General features: G+C 47.5%; 1 protein-coding gene across 1 annotated transcript in view; it reads right to left on the minus strand.

Annotated features, from left to right (window-relative positions):
* Nucleotides 1–8,665: 8,665 nt before the first annotated feature.
* The window catches only part of CREB3L1 (cAMP responsive element binding protein 3 like 1), a 131,244-nt gene continuing 117,620 nt past the window's right edge, over nt 8,666–22,289 (minus strand). The window contains exons 10-12 of the mRNA XM_053305704.1: nt 14,405–14,525; nt 11,187–11,451; nt 8,666–10,385 (exon numbers count right to left, since the gene is read on the minus strand). Coding sequence (XP_053161679.1) covers nt 10,349–10,385; nt 11,187–11,451; nt 14,405–14,525 — 423 coding nt within the window. The 3' untranslated portion in view covers nt 8,666–10,348. The remainder of the gene's footprint in view (nt 10,386–11,186; nt 11,452–14,404; nt 14,526–22,289) is intronic.

Below are 22,289 nucleotides of genomic sequence, written 5' to 3' on the forward strand. Positions count from 1 at the left end.
GGGCTACAGGTAAAAGGTTGTTTGTTTGTTTTTTAAATGATATAAGACACTGTACACATATTCAGATTGGCACTATGTACAGAGAACCAGGGCTTGTGAATACTGAGCTGAAACTTATGAGCTAGGATTGTATTCATTTGCTCTTACTTTGCTTCTTGTGATAAGTGAGTTAAATGTGATGTCTTAATAATATGGCTATTAATGGTGAATTTGTCTTTGAATCAGTGTGAAATCCTTAGTATTAAGGCCCACCGGGAGTTTCTTGCTCTCTTTCTCTCATTTTAACTGTCTTCCTGAAATACTAGAATATATTCCAAGCAGTGACACAGTTTACTCTGCATATCCTTTAATTATTTTCAGAGTATCTGGGAAAAGTCCAATTCTCCATTTAATTTTAAAACTCCTGTAATAGTGATGCTACAATGCATAGTAGAGAATTAGACAGGCACTTCTGTTTAGTTTTCCAAGTACACCTCCATGAAATTTGGGTATTTCATGAGCCCCAGCATACTGAAATTTGTAGTTTTCTAGCATTTTTTGGTCTGGCTAAGTCCACTGCTAAATAGTTTTTGAAATATTAAAAGATTAACGAGCCTGACTTGTATTTTTCAGCTGATATTATGGTAAAGTTATCTGAAAGATGGGTGTCAGATGTTGGGACAGGGGGCGCAATTTCATTGCTTGCCTTAGGCGCTATTTTCCCTAGATAAGCCTCTGGAGGAAAGCATGGTAGCCCCCAGCAAGTGCCATCCATATTTTCAACAATGGCCTGGGACAATGCTTATGTTAGGAACATTATGGGAGAAAAATGGCAATTGCTAACCAACAGCCACCAGGGCACTTTCCAGACTAGACCCTACAACGGGGTCAGGACATATCTCGGAAGTGTGCTTCCACACTTCCTGCATCGTGACACCGCAGTCCCTACACGGACAGCCAGGTACCATTCACATTCCCAATGCCTTGTTTTGAATTTAATTGCTGTGATATAGAGCTAGGACGTTGTGTATCCAGCATAAGGAAGTTGCTGTTTTTTCGGGTTGTTGGTTGCTGCGAGACTACTCCCCCTGCTGTTTACATTTTGAATGCGACTTGCCGGAATGGAGGCATTTTGCTGCTGATGAGCAGCTAGACTGGAAAGCGCCCAGAAGAAGCAGAAAAGATCTATGCTGTCCAGGTAATCTCCTTTAAAATCCAACTCCCCCCACTCTCTCTCTCTCTCTCTCACACACACATGCACTGGAGCTATTCTGACAATCAGTGGAAAGCGAGCTAAGGATGCTTGCTTAGCCCACTCTCCACCGATCGTGAGACCCACCGGGCTTGCAAGCGCTCCGCTAACCCGGGCTTCCCGATCGTGAGTTGCTGCAGTGCGGCTCCACACCATGGCTACTCACGAGTAGACCCCCGGAGGGGAAGCGAAAAGCCGCCTCCTGGCTCCGGGGGTCTCTCCAGCATGCTCTGCATGCTCGTGCAGAGCATGCTGGAGCTTCTGAGGGCCAATTGGCCCCCACACCCCCCAGCACCTGCCGGCTCCATTACGAGACTGCTCGTGTGCGGGGAGAGTGGGCTAAGCCTGCTCACCCTTACAAAGCGGGTCTCACTGATCGTGAGACCCGCCTCACTCTCTTCCAGGAATAAGAAAGGAAACAGGATAAGGGACAGCAGCCACATACATATTTGTAAGAAACAACCAAGAGAACTGTTGTATGGCAAAGATACTCACCATGCAAAAGGCTCTTTGCTCAGGATGTCTGGCCACATAGTTTCAAGCTGTCAACAAAAGCTGAAGTGAGGCTGAAAGGTGAACACATTTTGCACATGTGTACCTTCCAAGCAGAGCTGGGTGCCTGGTCTGCTGTGCATGCACAAGATCCCGTTGTACGTTCCTAGCCAGGTACTTGATTCAAAGCACACCTGAGCTGGACACATCCATTTTCTGAACAAACCTTGGCGACGTCACTATTCAGTTGTGCCTAGACCAAGTCATTAATTCTGTTTAATTGGAAGGACCAGCCTTAGAGCCTGAGTGCGCATTAAGCTTGCCACAAGGATGCAATCCTGAGATAGACTCTGTGGTTAGGGACCAGAGAGACTTGGGTTTAGCCATGACACTCAACTGGGTGACTTTCAGCCAGGAACGCTCTTTCAGCCCAGCCTGCACTGCAAGGTTGTTGTAAAGAGAAAACAAGACCTTGTGCATGCCTTTTGCAGCTCTTTGCAGGAAGAGTGGAAGCCAAATGTAATAAGTAAATAATAATATCTCCACTACCCAGCTCCAACATTTAAAATGTCTAGTTGTGCAGATTGCATGGAAACCTTCAGCATCCTTGCTTGCAGCTGCCAGGATTGTAAAATGGAGGCATGGAAATCCACAAATGGAATAGTCCTATCAACGGTTATTAGCCAGGATCCTTCACTGGAACCCCCATGTTCAGAGGCAGTATATATACGAGGCCCTGCTCTAGGTGCCCTTTCCATCTGGCATCCAGTGGGCATCCTCTAGGTCAGGGCTGTTCAACTCTGGCCCTCCAGCTGGTGCTGTGCTACAGCTCTCGCCATCCCTGACTACTGACCACTGTGGCTGGCGATGAAGGGAGTTGTGGTCCAGCAACATTTGAAGGGCTAAAGTTGTGTGACCTGCACTAGGAGCCGAGCTTCTGACTTTCTTAGACTGGGGCAGGTTGTACAGCTGGATGTGTGTGGAGAGCCTGTCACAGGGGTACTGTTTTCAGTGGCATCCCTGTGGCCGGTGTAATATGTACTCTGGCACATAGGGTTGCTCTTGGAATCAACCCTTTCTCCCGAGCAGAACTGGATGCACTTGTCTGAGGGGAGTAATAAACTCCCAAATCATAAAGGCAGCTGTTCATCGAATTCCACATTTGGCTGCATGTGCTTGTTTGCCAAAGGTCTGTATAACTGGCAGGAAAGCATCCATAATCGGTATAAATTAGGCACTGCATCACTTAGCTACTTTAAACAAATGGCTGCACTTCAGAGTGGGCCTCTGCACTTTGGTATGGCAAGGGCTCCATTTCCTCCCTGAGCTCTGTGCCACTTACGCCTCTGCAGACACAGCCCCCGTGTGGGTGCCTCATTCTTCCTGAGAACATACCTTGCAGGAAATGGGTGGGCTGGAGATCTGCACCAGGCACTGATGCTTTTTGTGAAAGGGAAAAGAGTTGATTATTATTATTTCAGTAAGCAGCACACAGACATGATGTGAAAGTGGAATGATGGCTTCTATTTAATGTAATCACTCCAGTTACTTGGCAGTGATTTTCTCAAGAGAGAAAGGACCTGAAACTTGTCGCTGCAATGTGGTCTCCTGAGCATCATTGTAACCTGGCAGCTTCCCTCACGCTGGCAGTGGCAGTTTCAGGTGGCGATTTTTCCTTAGAACTACAACATGTGTGTGTGGGGGGGGTGAGTTAACCACCTCCCCCATACCATGGCCCCCAATATGCCTCCTGCCCCAACCCCCATAGCTGCTATCTTGTTTAAAGACAGACATGCAACGCCTTCTCCAAATACCTGAAGGGCTGCAACAGAGCAGTCGTGTTCTCTGTGGCTCCTGAAGGCAAGACTAGAAAAATCAATGGATTGAAATTACAAGGAAGCAGATTCAGCTAGACATTAGGAGGCATTTCCTGAATGTAAGGAGAACAGTCCACCTCACGCAGTGGTGGGTGCTCCTTTGCTAGAGGTTATCAAACAGAGGCTGGGCAGGGATGCTGTAGGAGTTTCCTCCTCTGAGCAGGGGGTCAATCACAAGACCTCCAAGCAGGGTTACCAGCAGTCCCTTATTAGCAGGGACGTCCCTTATTCCAGCCCCAAATTGTCTGTCCCTTACGGGTGCCATTTGTCCCTTATTTTTAACTAATGGGAAGAACCTGTGGCTCAGATCAAACCAATTATTTTCACTGATAACAAAATAATTAATGAGCTCCAACTCCTTTCCCTTCTCCCTCCCTCCCTCCCTCCCTCCCAGAGTAATCTGTGGTTCTGGTAGGCTGCGGGCTTCTGGTTGCCAACGGTCCCATATTTGGGGACATTAACAAAAACATTCACAGCCATCAGTGATTGGCTAATTTAGCATAATCCAGGTATCAGGATCATGAAAATCATGCAAGCGATGACTACTAGATAGTGCTTATGTGTGAAACCTATTTTTTACTGGCTAACAATGCTTCTCTTTCTAGAAAACAACATCACATCACACCCAGTTTGGCTGACCATGGTTATATCAATAAACTGATATAACCGTGAAAGCCGGTTCTTGTCTGGGTGGTGCATGACGCCAAATAATACACACACAAACGGAAAATCTTATGGGATTTTACTGCTAGCAAGTAAGGCTTTCGGGGTTCACCCAAATCGAGAGCAAAGACCCCCAGTTACAGGTAAGTATTTATACACAGAGGGTAGCTTAGTCATCTATCGTGGTGTAACAAAAGTCTTAGAAGGAATGCAAAGCCTATAATCAGTGCAGATCCACCTTTGTTTACATCAGAACGAAACAATTGACCATCCCTTAACTTGTATCAGTTTCCCAACATCCATGTCAGCGAGTTATATGGGCCCCTTGTCTATGTTTCTCTTAGAGGAAGAGGAAGATACCAACAGCTGCAGCAGATTTACTCCTTAAGAGGTAAAGGCTACCTCCCTGGGCAGAGAGGGCTGGGGGACTTCATATTAAGTTATGGGACTTCATATTAAGATGGCTGTGCTGTGGTTCCCTAGGCCTTAGTTTTAGGTTAGACTGCCCTCCCAACGTGGATGGTTAGCATGGGTATATCAAAGCAGAGGAGAAGCAATCTGAGTTTTAACTTCTACTGTAGTTTAAGTTGAAAGTGGTAAAAACACCTACAACACTCAGGCTCCCAATTACTCCTACATACTCCCTGCCTCGTGTCCCTTATTCAGTCAGTGGAATGTTGACCACCCTACCTCCAAGGTATCTTCCAATTCTAACATTCTAGGACCATGGCACTTTGGGGGCTGGTCCTCGCGATGAATGAAGGTAGTCTGAGAAGCTGTCAGCTAAGATTCAGAGCCACGTACACTCCCAAAAATCTCTGTGCGGGACAGTGAAAATCTCAGTCCAAGAAGTGATTGTGTGTGTGAGGAAATTAGAGCAGGACGCTTTCCAGATTACCCACTACAACCGTGGTAAAATGCTTTGGCTTGGCAGGATCAAATTGAAAACAATCTCCAGAATCTACAAGGAGAGAATTTCCCTACAATGGGAAAACACAGCTACTTTTTTGCAACAGACTTACAGTGTTATAGCACTAAATCTCAGCAATAAAATCCAAAACAAGGCATCCGAAATGTGAACAGCACCCTGCTGACAACGTAGGGACTGCGGTGTTACAACACAGGAAGTATGGAAGCACATTTAGCACATACGTTGTGAGCTAGGGATGCCAACTGTCCCACATTGCATGTCCTGGGGAGAAATGCTCGTCCCGTTCAGGACTCAGTTTCTCCTGCTTTTTGACTTCTTTTTAACTTAAAAAACAAACAAACTAGCGAAGCTGCTGGGTGGTGACGGCAGAGCAGGGACAATGGCAAGAGCTTTGCCCGTCTCCCAAACGATGACAGTTGAGGACAAGGCAGGTGCACTGGAGGCAGGCACATGCGCAGAGGCCAGAAACTGGCCTGATCAGCTTCATTTAGGAGGTAGGTGGACCAGGTGAGGAGCTCTTTTGCCGTCTCTCCCACCTGCCTCCAGCACACCTGCCCCACCTCACCCTCAACTGTCATATTTTGGGAGGCGGGCGGAGCTCTCACCACCATCCCTGCTCTGCTGCCACGCAGTGGCAGCCACCACCGGTAAGCACACCTGCCCGGCAGCTGGCTCCAGAGGGGACACACACACACACACACACACACACACACAGCCAACTGAGGCCAAGTCCCACCCCTAGGTGGCCCCACCCCCAAGACTCCCCCCACCCCGTGTCCTGATTTTGGCCAATGTAATGTTGGAAACTCTAATTGTGACACCGTTGGAAGGTGTAACCTGGAAAGCACCCTGGGCACCGTGCCAAGCCAAGATCAGCAATCATAGCTCTGTTCTATGGTGGCTCAGCATGACACCCAACTACCATCCCGTCACTCATTCTCACACACACACACACACACACACACACACACACTTACTTACTTACTTCCTGGTCCTCTGATGGGGATTTCCCTTGCCACACATGTGGTTTTCAGGAGGGCACATGGCTCTGAATCTTAGTTGGTAGTTACTCGGACTCCCTTTATCAACCAGCCCTTAGTGTTGTATGTAGTTGAGCCCTTGGTTTGCTCTAATGCAGTTTCTCATTGCAGAGACATGGTTGTCTCTCTCACATACATCCTCAAGTCCACAGTTTTAAAAAAATGAAATGCAGCTTCACATGTTTACAAATGTTGCCCATGAACCTACAGTTTGCATTCTGAGCTGGTGCTGTTTCAAATGGGGTTTGCATTCATTCAAAGATCAAGTAGGAGTATATAACAAAAGTCCTTTATTAGAGGTGTCAAGCTGAACATTCATCTGAGTCCCCCCCTGCTCCTACTCAATGCTGTAGTAACAACAAAGCACTTTCCCCTCGATATGTGCTGGAGATAGAGTTCCAGTGCATCAGCCTTTTGCACTAACTATCCTAATGACCATTAGGGGCATTGGGAGTAAAGGTAGTGAGTGAGGGTCTCCTGACCTTTCCCTGCTTGCCTCTGCTCTATGACCCCTGCCTTGACTCCGCATGTACTTGCTGTAGTGAGTCAGTCCTCTTCCTTCCCTCCTAGAGAGAAGATGGAAACATCTCTCTCCCCCTACCTATACATGATGAAGCTGATAGATAGGATGGGTCTTTCCTATCCCAAATGTACTTCACCAATAAACTATTGAAGTAACGTAGAATCTCCAGTGATCTCCATGTGTGTTACTCTAAATAGCTGCAACAACTAAACTCTGCATTCTGTAACTGGAGTGGTAGCTCCCTTGGTGCTTTGCTAAATAATCACAAAACTCCAACGATATGTACCTTCCTCCTGTGTTACTGTCCCCAGCTACAGCCTCACCTCTCCTATGTAGTTCCACATATATTGTAACATATTGCATTTTTTGTGACATTAATAAAAAGAACTCTTTTTAATAAGAGGAAGAAAGGAAGAATACAATTTCACAAGAAAAAACACGCATTTACCCCTTTTGTTTAGAGGCTATTCACATGTGCGTACAAAACTGGGCTAAGGGAGCTGAGCCTGGTTTTACACGCACGTGTGAACTGCCAGGATTGGGCCCAAACCCGGCGGCACCATGGCGGCAAACCTGCCAACAAAATCTCCACTCAAAATAGGGTTAGGAGAGCGAGCACTCTCCTAACCCCATTATTCGGCTCGTGTGTCAGTTGTGGCTGGTATACTCAAAGAGGGGGACCCCCATAATGCACTGTGTACTCGCATGGTGCATTATTTGAGCTCTGGAAGTGGGGGGGGGGTTGACATGGGATGGGGTATCCTGCCACCCCAACCCTCAGCCAGTGCTTGTCTGGGTGGTCAATCTGCCCACCCAGGGACAGCGGAATGATCATCTGTGGGGTTGTAAGCACTTTTGGGCTTCCTCCCCGCAAAACGGATAGCCTTTTCTCACTGCTCATTAAAAAGGACTAATTGTCTTTTAGGTGGTGGACTCCCTCCTGCTCCTACTCCATGCTATAATAACAAATCACTACTTTGTAGTAGGGATGTGCACACCAGCTTGAGGTCAAGCCAGTTCGCCATCAGACTGGGCCTATTTGATGGCTCACTCTCGAGTCAAACAGGGCCCAATTTGGTTTGGTTCAGATTTGGACCCGGGAATGCAAATGGCCAGTGCACATGTGCGGTGGCCTTCAAAATGGCCACCGTGAGCTGGGAGAGGGCCGGAAAGCCCCCAAAAAGGGCCTTAATGGCCTGAAGAAAACCAGGGAGAGGCTGGTGGAGGGGAAGGGGAACCTTCTGAGACCCACCCCCCATGGCTACGGCAGCACCTGCCAGAGGCCACTGGACAACCCAGACCCGACAAAGAGTTATTATTATTACTATTTTAACATTTAGAACCCCTGAACCGGTTCAAACTCAAGCCAAGCCGGGGAGTGTTCAGGATGTGTGTTTGCAAAACTGAACATGCCTGGTCTGGTTCAAGTCCAGTCCAGACTTGAACCAAATCAGGCAAACCGGTTTTGTGCTCACCCATACCTTGTAGCTTTTCCCTCTCTCTGTACCTTCATCCTGAGTTACTGTGTTATTGTTCCTGACTGTTATTGTTATTGTTCATTCACATTAACAATATTGTGTTATTGTTCCTCACCTCTCCTACTTAAGTCCACATACATTGATACAGGTGCCAGTCTTTACCTAGGCAGTCAGTTAATTGTGCTTGAAAGTAACACAAACATTCCAGGTGAGATGCCTTATCAGAGAGGGAAGCTACTGCCATCACTCCTCAGAAATAACCATCTCTGTACAAGCCCTTAGAGAAGCACTCTTCTACTCCACTTGGAGACCTCTGGACATGATGGGAGAGACTGTTTATTATTCCGTGGGTGATGGCAAGCCAGCACTTGCACAAACACTAGCAAAATTAATAATCCCTCAGTTAAATAATGAACAACCCGAACAACAGTTGATGCTGCATCTTTTTTTTTTAATTTTGCTGCTCCAAAGCAATTGCAGAGCTAGTAACAGGAGGAAAATAGGGATATGTTTAAAAATGAAAACAAGGCAAACATTAGCTGCTAGACTAAGAGGAAACAGCGCCCTGCAAAGGGAGGAAGTTCATAGAGGCCAAGCCCGCAATAACTCTTAATAAAATACAATACAGAAAATAGGATCTGAGAGTCTCCAAAATACAATATCTTAAGGGATTGGCAATAATACAAAATAAGTTTCATTATGTACAAATAATTTCTGAGTTTGGTCACTGTACAACGGTATGAATTTGAGGCACACATGGACTATGTCCAGTAGGATTTCTGGCTATTGACATGGATGAAAAGGATATGCACTAACTGAACAGTGGCTCTTTATGCTGGTGTTGGGAGAAGATATACTTTCCTTTTTGGAAGGTGCAGTGGTATATGCTGGTGTTGGTGGACATGCTTGGAGGAGAATCGCTCTGAAGGGGCTCTCCATTCCTAATATCTATTGGAAAGAAAACCATGGCAGAAGCTGATTCATGCATCTGCCCCAATCAGCTCCAGGAAATATTAAAAGAATAGGGGTGTGAAGGGCATCCATGGACATCCCTACCATCTCTGCTTAGTCCTTGGCACACTGATAAAGAACTTACATAAAGAGGGTGATCTCTTTCCTTAGGTTGCTGACATAGAGGGTCCATCCAGTTTGTAATCTCATATTTTAAAGAGAGTTGTACAAAAAGAAATGAGTAGGAGGAACTCATTTGCGTGTTTGGAGAAAACCGAATCTAAAGACTGTCTGGAAAGAGGGTATAAAAACTGAACGGGAATGAATAATAACTCCCAATTCTATTTGCACGATCCTCCAGGCTATCCTTTATTCCTGTAACAGCTCTGGGCACTGAGTTATAAACAATAATTTGAGGTCAGAAGACGGTCCCTGCTGAGACACTGTGGGGAAAAATGGATGTCAAATCAGAATCTGGTAAAATAGAGTCTAAGTACTGCAGATGGACTAATTTGGTGACATTTTACAGTAATAATAAACTGATAGATTAGGAGATTGTGATTTGTCAATTTTGCTTATAGATTGTTGAGAAAAAACCTTTGAATACTATTTTTCCTTCTTCTCTGGATCCTTAGTAGTGACATGTTTTTATATCTTTATCTTTGTGTTCTCTATACCTTGTTCTTATGTAATTATGTTTGTAAAAACCAAACCCTAGAAACATTTTAAAACAAAACAGAATAGTATCCAACAAGGTAGAAGTGAATTTTTGCCTAATCATGAAACAAAAATGGTTGGGTACAGTTCAGTTTAGTACAGATTTTCAGTTGTGTGCTAAGACATTGGGAGCTTTGGTGACAGACTGTAGAGAGAGATAAACAACATAACTGGTGGCCACAGTGAACACAAGTGGGGATACATGAGAATTGGGATTTTTGCTGTGTTGCCAGGCACTCTCCCTGATTATGGTGATCACTGTGAATCTTGACCGAAAAATCAGTATTATTGACACTGAGGGTCCAGGCAGGGGGGAAGTGAACGAGGAGGCGGAGGTGGCTGAACTCAAGGCCAGTTTGGAGAAGTCTAAATAGAGCATCCTCTCCTACTCAGCTGGGAAAGGATCCTGCATCCAGACAGAAGAGGCCCTGAGGGCTGGCAGCTGCTACAAGTATTCAGCTGTATCACTGGGGCTTCTCTCTCTGCAGAAAAAGAAAACAAAAGCTTCCCATTAGTCCTTTTGTAATCTTCTGCCTCTTCCCCCATCAGGCCCAGTCCTTTAATAACTGTCTTGATAGCTCCCCACTCTCCTTTATTTCATTGTTTAGGGTGCTATTGTTCAGGTTCCTCTAAAAACTTTCGATATCCTTATTTCCCATTGTCCCAGGGGGACATCTCTGTTCCGATGAAAAGTGTGTTAACTGTCTCAGTCTCTGTCGCCAGCTGCCACTCTGCTGTGTGTATATTGCGGAGGGTGGGGGCAGTGTCTGGTGACCTCCAGCAGAGGAAACATACAATCACACAAAACTGTTATATTAAACCTTTGTACTTAAAAGTGCTTACTCAAGGCACTATACAACAATAAAGTTTTAAAATTAAAATTCCCTGAAAGGGGCCAGCTTAAATTCAGTTTTTAAATGGTTTAAATGGTACTGCATACAAGAGGGGGGAAATAGTCTCTGCTGTTGGGAGGCTTCCATGGGCTACAGAGCCACCTTTCCTGAAATGCTGGAGCTAATCAGATAATTTAGAAGTAGTGCTGCTGATTAGAGAAAAAAAAATAGCCTAGCCTTTTTATCTGCAGCAATCAGTCATGAAGCTTTTCACACCAAGGAAATAAGCTTTATCAACTGTTACTGTCTGAAGATCTATTAAATGCAGAGAGTAGAAGCCCATAAGAAGTTGGTAATCCTATTAAGAATCCATGGTGTGCTCTGGAGATAGAGAACCCGCCCGGTGCAAGTTAGAAAGAGTGGATAGTCTCGAGTCTCAAATCTGCTTACCTCTCATGGAATCGCTCCTTGGGGTGAGTGAGAGCGGAGCTGGTGCTGTTCTGCTCTGGGCCCTCCAGGCGGGGTTTGTTCAGATATTTGGCTGTTCCGTGGGCCACAGCTAAGGGACGGAGCACATGCTCTTGAGGCGGCTGCTCCTCGCTTGGCCCTTTGTCAGCCTCCCAGTTTTCAGGATGCTCCACAGAGATGAAGGAGCTGTAACCTTCTTCTAAGGAGCCGCCGTGCTCATCGTAGAAAAGGAGGCTCCGTGACTGAACTGCAAAAGGACAGCTTGGTGAAGTGCTGAGAAAAGGACTTAGTGATACAGAAGTCCCCCACCCCCTCTCCCGACACACACCATATGCTGAGACATGGGAGGAGAGCTGGTCTTGTGGTAGCAAGCATGACCTGTCCCCTTTGCTAAGCAGGGTCTGCCCTGGTTTATACATGAATGGGAGACTACCTGTATGAGCACTGTAAGATATTCCCCTTAAGGGAGGGGGTTGATCTGGGAAGAGCATTTGCGGGTTCCAGGTTCCCTCCCTGGCATCTCCAGAAAGGGCTGAGAGAGACTCCTGCCTGCAACCTTGGAGAAGCTGCTGCCAGCAATACTGAACTAGATGGACCAATGGTCTGACTCAGTATAAGGCAGCTTCCTATGTTCCTAATTGCATTAGAGGAAGAGAGCTGGTCTTGTGGTAGCAAGCATGAATTGTCCCCTTTGCTAAGCAAGGCCCATTCAGGTTCGCATCTGAATGGGAGACATGTGTGAGCATTGTAAGATATTCACATCAGGGGACGGGGCCACTCTGGGAAGAGCATCTGCATGCTTGCATGCAGAAGGTTCCAAGTTCCCTCCCTGGCATCTCCAGATAGGAGATGAGAGAGACTCTTCCCAAAATCCTAAAGCCCACTTTTATTTGGTTTTCATAAAGTACCATGGATGATATTACATCCCAATACTAAACACTATATCCTTGGGAAAATATTTTTCACACACATAACAGATTATGTGTAGAACTCTGTGCCACTAGAGCTGGACCCTATCTACATGTGGCCATTTCTCTACACTGTGGCCATGATGAGCAGTGCCCCTTACATATGGATCCCTGGAGAATATCCACACCAGTACCTGGCAGCTGCTAAAACTTATGCCTGCTGTGTGGAGAAGCTGCTCTAAGTTATTTGAGATGATATTCTTCTGAGTGGTGGGACACACAGACTGACCATTTGTGTTGGCCAAAGGCATGCAGATAGGGGCTGCACTTTTGATAATTATGTCTGTTCCTTCCAGGAGCAAGAGAACCCCTCTCTCCGCAGACAGGATGCAGACCCCAAAAATGTTGCTTAGCATACAAAAAGCTTTGGGCCCGAGCCCTGCCCCTCGCCTTCTTGAACAGCTGCCCAGGGAAGAAGACCACAGATAGCTCAAATAATGGTCTGGGGGAATGGGGCTTGGGCTCAGTGGTGGAGCACATGGTTTGCCTACATAAGGTCCTAGGTTCAGTCCCTGGCATCTTTATGTAGGGCTGGGAAAGACCGGCTGCCTGCAACCCTGGCGAGCTGAGCCAGATGGACAAATGGTCTGACTTGGTCAAGCAGCTACTGATGTACCCTTCCCCCGACATGCCAGTTTTCTCTGTGAGGGGTATTACTGTGTAGAAGAGCATTCCGCCGCGAGAGATTGCACTTGCAGTCTGAAGAGGGATAGTGCAGATTCAGGTTTTGCCATCACCTGCATGGCTTTTTGTGAAGAGTAGGCCTTTGTTTCCAGCATGTGTGTGCCCGCACGCTGCAGAGACGCACCGGTCAGAAAATGGATTTTAGAAGCAAATTGGGGTGCTGAACTGGAGTGACAAAAATAGCGACTTGGGAAACAGGAAGAGGGAGGGTGGTCAGCTAGCTGAGGTGACAATGGCTGTAGGAGCGAGGGGTTTCTGGGAAGGTTTAAATTTATTGTTTGTATAAATACAATACTGCCTTACTTGCCACCCCCACACGCATCAAATTTAGTTTGTCAGCCTATCGGGGTCAAGGATGAGTATGGTGATAATCCAAAATAGATACAACCAATTATCCTGTTAGTCCCATGGTTTCTCCATCCTCAGTACTGCAAAGTGAAACACTAGCATTAAAAAAAGATCAGGCAAGTTTATGGAAGACGAGACTAACATCATTAGGATGCCCACGTTTATATGTGTGCTGCTGTCTCTGAATCTTAAAATACTTGGAGCTAGGAGTGGCTGACAAAGAAATAGTCCCATTATAGATTTCCTAAAGCATCCAGATCTGGCTAGTTCCAGACACAAGGCCCTGGGAAAGATTGCTCTGTCCTAACAGTACAATGGCATTGACACACATGACATGACAGTGCAAGTGCCGTTGTGCTTTCCCTACATCCTCTTTTTTTATTGGCCAATGGCCTTTGACAGCAGCCTGGACAAATGAATAGCGAGATCACAGCTTAATCAGAAACCTGCTTTGGATTTTATTGTGCAAGGTCAAGAGGATCTTCTATCTATCTATCTATCTATCTATCTATCTATCTATCTATCTATCTATCTATCTATCTATCTATCTATCTATCTATTTATTTATTTGATTTCTCTCTGTGGCAAAGGGGGCAGGGGAGGGAAAACACAAGTCTGGGGCCTGCCATTCTTGAGCTCTGCATCCCCATCCCTATACAATCCCAAAAGTATGGTGAAGCATCAGCCTGAGTGGTACAGGGGAAGATTTCTGGAGACAGAGGAGGAGAATCAATCCTTAAAAAACCAAGGAAGTGTTATTTGTATTGACAAGGTATAAGACTTGATAAGAATGAACTAGAACTAGCTCAACTTAGCCCCCCCCCACTGTTTTTGAATGACAACTCCCATAATCCCCAGCCATAGTGACCAATAGCCAGGGGTTATGGGAATTGTAGGCCAACATCTACAGGAGGGCCGAAGTTGAGCTACCCTGAACTAGAGCCAACAGTTCTGGGGGGGATGTTTGCATCCACCCCCACACACCCCCCCAAAAGATGGGAAAGCATCTCTGTCACTGGATGATGCGTCCCTCTAAATAAAGTGAACCACATGGACAAAACTCTAGATGATACTTTGGTTGATTCATGCTTGGGGCAGAAGGAACCCATAGGCTAAGCCCGCTGCTCAGCATTGATTTTAGATAGGTTTGGTCCTTCAGGAGCCTCTTAGTAAGAAAAGGTTTCACCTCATCCGACTCACTTTTACTGGTTGTATAAATGTCTGGTGTTGGAGCGGTTTTTACTGTCTGTGATGTTGCAGAGAATTCTGGGAGACATGGCATCATGGAGCCCAGAACTAGAACAAAGCACAAAACCAGGACCTGTGGACGAGACATAGTAGCAATAATCAGTGCAGACAACTAACAGCAAGGATGTGGATGTTTGGCGGCGTTACTTACAGGGCTGCTGAGATAAAAAGTAAGTGAGGGGGGGACACACCTCCAAATCATCAAGATGCTTTTCAAAATGTTATTGAAATCCAGTTCTGAGTCCACTGTAGGGAGGCCCCCCAGGAGGGCCTGCCAGTTGCTTACCCCTCCCTCCACTCCCCCACTTGCCGAGGTGGCTCCTCCTGCCCACGGTGGCTCCTGCCACCTGCAGCTGCCCACCGCAGCTCCTGCCACCTGCTGCCACTGCTCCTCCCACTGCCCAGCATCACTTGCCATCAGGCTTGGGAGGCGCTCAGAACAAGGTCTCCCTCCTTCCGAGCGCCTCCCAAGCCTGATGAAAATGGAGGGCACATGTGTGCTCTGCCTCGGCATCAGTGCGCATGTGCCCTTTCTCGGCATCAGAGTGCATGTACACTCTCCATTCCCATCAGGCTTGGGAGGCACTCAGGAGGAGGAAGGCCCCTTTCTGTTCCTCTCTTCAGAGGACTGGAACGGGGCCTGCCTCCCTCCTTCCAAGCGCCCCCCTCAAACCTGATGGCAAGTGGCACTGGGCAGCAGGAGGAGCGGTGGTGGTGTGGCATTGGGTGGCAAGAGTGGCAATGGCAGCATAGCTCTGGGCAATAATGAGAGAAGACACATATGCTGCTGGGGGGGGTGCTGCCATGGAACCATGTGCATGCCACTTTTGGGCCCCCATGCTGCTGTGGGCAGGAAGGCAGAACTAGAGATGTGAAGGCCTGGGGGGAAAAACTGGGGGGAATCAGGGTTTTTTTGGGGGGGAGGTTCTGCAAAAAGGGGGGGACTGTTTTTTCTAGTTCCCCCGCCCCCAGGTCTAGGTGGAACAGAGGTCTCCTGTACCCTAGCTATGCCAGTGGTGACCAGACAGGAGCCTTGTACCGGTGTTCTACGCAGCATGGATTCTGTACCCAGGTACAGCGGCCACAGGAACATATCAACAAGCTCTGCTCCCCCTCTCACCAACATGCTCTGTAGCCCACACTACAGAGTCTCCACACTGTTCATGTGTGCAACATTTGTCTGAGCAGACAAATGCTGTACTCTGAGAGATCTCCTTCTTGCGATTAGGGATGCTCGTAAGAACATAAGAACTGCCCTGCTGGGATTGCAGGCCCAAGGCCCATCTAGTCCAGCATCCTGCTTCACACAGTGGCCCACCCAGTGCTGCTAGGAAGCCCACAGGCAAGAGATGAAGGCAATGCCCTCTCTCCTGCTGTTACTCCCCTGCAACTGGTACTCAGAGGCATCCTGCCTCGAGGCTCATACCCCAGTGTTGCAAAACATTTCTCTTCTCTGGGCTTCGGAGCATGTTGGCTCAGGGGCAGAGCTTGTTATTTGTGGTCCTGTGGATGCTGTACAATGTATGTGCTTTGTAGAATGCCCACACAGGCCTAGGCAGTGATACAGCTGCAAATGCAGAAGTGCAGGTGCTCTCCATGACAGCCACCATGGCCACCCCAACAGCCAGAGAAGCCGAGAGGTACCGGCACTCTGTTCCTGTGCATCCCCCCTATCCCACTACACCCCTGGCTCTAGGGGCAGCAGAGTGGCATATTCCCCATCATTTCACCAATGGAAATAGGAACATGCCTGTGAATGTGAGGATTGTGGCAGAGCAACCTGGGAGGCACGGTGTCAGTTCTGACTACAAGCATGCCACAAATGAAAAGCGGGCAATAAAGTGTGTGTGGTGCACATTCTTCCAGATTACCAGAGCAAATGAGCCAAGTCTAGGCCCTTCGGCATTTTACAAACGAAAATCGGGAAACATTTATAACTACCAATTCTCATGCCAAAGATTACTACTGCCCAAGCCTCCAACCCACCAGCACCCATTGCTGAAGACTGAATTCCACCTGCTCGATGCTGGGGACCTCTGCCGAGTGAGAGTGCCTTAGTCTTGCACCACCATTTACATGCTACTAGAGACAGGATGCATCCACTCACCCAGTTGGAAATTTAACTTTTAGAGACTCTGGGGAGGGAGCTGAATCCTGAAGAATGTTAACTCTGGCAACTCACATGAACAAAACCAAGCAAAGCATTGAAAAAAGGGGCAATGATTTATGAGGGCCAGCTTCCGGAAAAGAGGGGCTGTCCCTGGTAGGTAGGACCAGTTGGAGCCTATACAGTTGCTTGTATACAACCCAACTATTTGACACCTGCATGTTGGTGTTAAGTAAACAATTCAAGTACTTCAATTTTGGACAGAAGGAAAATATGAAAAACAATGGGGCTATTCCCACGATCGGGAAAAATCAGGCTAGGAAAGCCTAGCCCGATTTTTCCCGATTGTCAGAACCACCGGGCTCAGCTGCGGGCCCGGTGGTTCTGGAGCGGGTAACCTGCTCAAGAACCTCTGCCCCAAAACCAGGTTTGCAGAGCAAGCACTCCGCAAACCTGTTTTTTAAAATCGTGAGTAGCCGCAGTGTGGCTTCGCGCCATGCCTACTCACAAGTAGACCCCCAGAAGGGAGGCGAAAAGCCGCCTCCCAGCTCCGGGGGTCTCCCCAGTATGTCCTGCGTGCTCGCTCTTCCCGCTCACCACCCCAAACCGGGTCTCACGGATCGTGAGACACGGTCCAATATTTTGGACTGATCAGAATAAAAAGGTTCACTGTCACTCATATAGGGCCGACCCCTTCAGGCAGGATTCTTTTTGCCTCTAATAGCTTCGTGAAAGGCAAAAGATGCAGGAGTGCGGAAAGCTCCGTCTGCTGAATTTGTGCCTGTCATGAAGCTGTTAAAGGCCCAGGACCTTTGCCAGAAAAGGCGGCCACCCTAAGCTCATAATGCACTAAGCACCCTTCATGTAGAGTAGCAGAACGCTCTGCAAGGGGGGCAGCGTTTGGCAGCTGGGAACAATGAGGCTGTGGCTCCATTGTTCAAAGAATATAACTCATACCGTGTCACTTCAGCAATGCAGATAAAGGGAATCTGAAGCTTTCCTCAATGTATATCAGAACAGAACTATGGGGAATTCACATCAAATGAGGCCAGCACACATAAAGCTAGTACAGAAGTTATATTTATACCTAGAAAGGAGGTCTGGAGAGGAGAGCTGGTCTTGTGGTAGCAAGCATGACATGTCCCCTTAGCTAAGCAGGGTCCGCCCTGGTTGCGTATGAATGGGAGACTAGAAGTGTGAGCACGGTAAGATATTCCCCCTCAGGGGATGAAGCTGCCGCTCTGGGAAGAGCAGAAGGTTTCAAGTTCCCTCCCTGGCTTCTCCAAGATAGGGCTGAGAGAGATTCCTGCCTGCAACCTTGGAGAAGCCGCTGCCAGTCTGTGAAGACAATACTGAGCTAGATAGACCAATGGTCTGACTCAGTATATGGCAGCTTCTTATGTTCCTATGTACAGCTGGCCAGTAAACCACACCATGACAAGATATCACCTATGGAGCTTAGTGGCAATACCAGCCTTAGACATGTTCACACCTGAGGTAAAAAGTCAAATTAAAATGTGTTAAAGAGTTCCCTGGTGTTGTTGTTTTTTTTAAAGACACACAGTGATGAAGGTTGGAGGCAGGCAAATAGCACATTCTGTGGAATCTTCCATTTAAATAAAAATGTTTTGTGCCACTTCAAGATAAGGCTGGACCTGCTTAGTGGGATTCCAGGATTATATATAAATGTATTGCAGAAACAGTCAAAGTTATATTAAAGGTAAACGGTAAGGTATGCTGTCGAGTCGGTTTCGACTCCTGGCAACCACAGATCCCCGTGGTTGTCTTTGGTGGGATACAGGAGGGGTTTACCATTGCCATCTCCCGTGCAGTATGAGATGATGCCTTTCAGCACCTTCCGATATTGCTGCTGCCCGATATAGGAGTTTCCGATAGTCTGGGAAACATACCAGCGGGGACTCGAACCGGCAACCTCTGGCTTGATAATCAAGTCATCTCCCCGCTGTGCCATTAGGTGGCTTCCAAAGTTAAATCAGAGGGATTTAATTAATTAATTAGCATAGTATAATTCAATTTCTATGCTACCTTCCATACATTTACCCCAAGGCGGTTTAAAAGATTAAAATACAATAGTAAAATCCATAAAACCAGCAATATAATACAAATGTTAAAATATAGAGACAGAGCAACAGGAGAATGGAGAAACCAGCACGCACCTAAAGGACAAAGGCAACGTCACAGCAAAGTCTTTAATTGCCTTTTAAAGGCAGCAAGCGAAGCGGTGGGGGGGGAGCATTCCAAAGCCTGAGGGCAATAACCAGGAAGGCCCTGCCCATGATAGGGTGGCCAACATTTCATTGCCAGAAGGAGGGACACAAGTTTGTGGGGGGCTGGCTGGGGGGGGGGGGCAGTGCACACATCATGTATGCTACCTTCAGCTCCTGGGCAGATGTAGTGAATAGTTAAAGGAAGACACAAAACCTAGCAACTTTCCCCCAGTATTGTTAGCTGCTGGTGGTTTTTGTTTGTGTTGTTGTTGTTTTAAGGTACCTTCAACTAGGGATGTGTGTTTGGTTTCGGATACAAAACGTTTTGTTAACAAAACAGGCCATTTCGACTGTTTTGTAGCCAAAACAAAACACCCAATGCTCAAAACAGAAAATTTTGTAGCCAAGACAAAACGTTCCTATTTTGGATACAAAACATTTTGTTGTTTCAGCTGTTTTGGAAATCCATTTTGCAATCGCAGAAAGTCTTTCTCCTTCAGTCTCCATTTTTAGTTTTGACATCTGTTCGAATTTCTAGCCCTTCCAGCCCGCAGATTGGCCAGCAAAAGCATGGGCTTATCTGCTGGCAATTTCCTCCTTATTCCTTTTAAGCAAATTTAAGGGTAAATTTTACCCTCATTGGCCAGTGGGGCAGTGTGCATTTCATTGTTGTTGTTTCACACTGTTGTGTGTAGATCAATTGCATTTTGGGCGGAGGGGGGTGTGTGGATGTGCATGACCTCTGGAAATCTGCCTGATTTTTCCCAAAGCTCTGCTGTTGTTGATGTGTGATGTTGATGCTATTTGGGGTGGATTGGGGGCAGAAAGGGAGCTTTAGGGGCAGAAGAGTGGTTCAGGTGGTAGTGCCCCAATGGGTGCCTGCTGCCACCCAGATTCCAAAGGAATTGGGGAAAGGGCTGATTTTTAAAGAATTTCTGAAGTTGAAATGTCTTTGGGTCAGAGTCGGGGCAGAAAGGGGGCCTGAGGGGCAAAACAGTGGGTTGGGTGGCAGTGCCCCAAGGGGTACCTGCCACAACCCAGATTCCAAAGGAACAGGGTAAAGGGCTGATTTCTTAGGAATTGTCAGAAGTTTATGCTTCTTTAAGGCCCCCCCGCCCCCAGGGAATAATGGAGGTTTCAGCAGACCCATAACTCCACCTCGGGGGCACTGGGGTGGCCGGGAGTGAGTGGTGGTGTAGTGCACATAGGGTGCCAACCGCCCCCATGGGATGCTAACCCACGGGGTGCTGGGTTCTGTTGTTTCTGAGGTGTTCTGAGTATAGATTCTCTGGTAGCATATGAGATTTTCAATGACAAACCATGAATCCACTCTCTTATGCTACCAGAGAATCGGAATCTACACTCAAAACATCTCAGAAACAACAGAACCCAGTACCCCATGGGTTAGCAACCCATGGGGGTGGTTGGCACCCTATGTGGTCTACACCACCACTTGCTCTGGGCCACCCTGGTGCCCCCCAAGTGCAGTTATGGGGCAGGAATTATGGAGGTCCATCATTCCCTATGGGGAAGAACTTTACAGACACGCAAACTCCATTACATCTTTAAAAATCAGCCTTCTGCCCAATTCCTTTGAAATAATTCTGGCAGCTTCCTTGCCCCCACTGGGCACTACCACCCACCCTGCTCTGCTCTGGGCCACCCCTTTCTCCCCAACATGAAGCTATACTTTTGCCAAAACCTCAATTCTTCCCTATGGGAAAAATCCTATACTTCAAAAATTCACCAAAACCCAGCCCTTTGTCCAATTCCTCTGAAATTTGGGTGGTAGTTTCCACCCATTGGGCACTACCACCCCCACCCACTAGTTTTTCCCTGGGGCCATTTTTTAAAATCCAAAACATTTCGGATTTGGATTTTGCAATTTTGAACAAAGAACAAAATTGGGGTGTTTCGGATTGGCTGGTTTCGAACAAAGAACAAAATGGGGGTGTTTCGGATTCGGGCCAAAAACAAAACAGAAAAAAACCAAAACGCACAGCCCTACCTTCAACAGCTGCATGGCACACACAGAAGTGGAACTGGTGGAACTTTCCTCAGTATTATGTTTTGTTGTTGTTTTAAGGTACCTTCAACAGCTGCATGGCACACACAGAAGTGGAACTGGTAGAACTTTCCTAAGTACTACATCCCCAGCTTGGAGGGGAAAGGCCCATCATCTTTTCCTTAAAGGAAAAGAAGAGGGGCCTAGGCTCCCTATAATTTCCTACGCCATCTTTATGTCCTTCTTCAAAATACTCCTCCGTCCTAACATTACCCTCAACTGCAGCTTACTGACATTCTCCTCATGCCGGCATTCTCCTGGCTCTTCTCAGGGAAGGTCCTAGGAAGGCCCCCCTGGAGCTCTCGGAGCCTCGGGTGTGTTTGTGCCGCGCTGCTTGCTGCAGGTGCCATTTCGCCACTCACCGAAGTCCAGGAACTGCTTGATCAAGAGCAGCGGCGGGGAAAAGCGGGAACAGTACTCGGAATAGGAACAGTACGGGAATAGGATGGGGCTCTTGAGCAGTGCCCCTGCACAGCTGCATGGCTTGCAAACTGCGAGAGAGAGCAAACGAGGGAGAGGGCGCACGCGCCAGGCATAACCAGCCACGACGGCCGAGAGACAGGGACTGCACAGCGCACCTGGAAGGATGGAGGCGGAACAGGGAGGTGGCGGTGGCGCACTGCTGGCCTGGTTGGCCAGGCAGAAACTGCTCCTGCTGGGGCTCCTCCTCTGGCTCCGGCTCTGGCTCCAAGGGACTCACTGCATACCTGGAAGGAGGTGGAGCAGGAGCTGGTGGCAGCGCTGCTGGCCTGCGTGCTGCACCTGGGGGAAGGTGGAGGGAGGAGGTGGCAGCAGCGCTGCTGCTGGCCCTGCGCTGCCCACCACCAAAATGGGGGGGAAGTGTGGTGCCAAACAGGACAAACATTTCCTCCTGGAAATGTGGGGCGTCCCGCATAGATCGGGACAGTTGGCAAGCCTACATGTGCATGACAAATTGACAATCGAGACTCTCTCAATGTTGGCACATGAAGTAGAGCCTCCTCTGATGACCTTATGGGGCAGGCAGAATCATTTGGAAGCAGGTGGTCCTTCAGGTATCCAGGCTCCAGCTGTTAACAGATTTAAAGGTGATAACCAACCCCTTGAATTGGACCCAGAAACAAACTGGCAGCCAGTGCAGCTCTTTCAAAATGGATGCAATATACTCCCAGCAAGCAGCTCTGAACAGAACACTAGCAACTTGATCAATCAATCAATCAATCAGTTACACAAACCCTCTTAACGGAAGGAATACATCAACCTCTACCTTGTGTGCATATGTAAATAAGAAAGGAGCAGGAAAGGGAAGAAGCAATTCTCTCATAGCAGCTAAGCCCACTCCTACTTTTCTTGCACGTGTATGTGATGTTAGGCCTTTCCAAGGTGTGTCTAATTCCAGTTCATAGTTTTATAATAATCTTGTGTCTGATCTGAAAGGATGGGAGCCAGAGTGAACCA

This window comes from Hemicordylus capensis, chromosome 1, assembly GCF_027244095.1.
Source record: "Hemicordylus capensis ecotype Gifberg chromosome 1, rHemCap1.1.pri, whole genome shotgun sequence".
In the NCBI taxonomy this organism is placed as follows: domain Eukaryota; kingdom Metazoa; phylum Chordata; class Lepidosauria; order Squamata; family Cordylidae; genus Hemicordylus; species Hemicordylus capensis.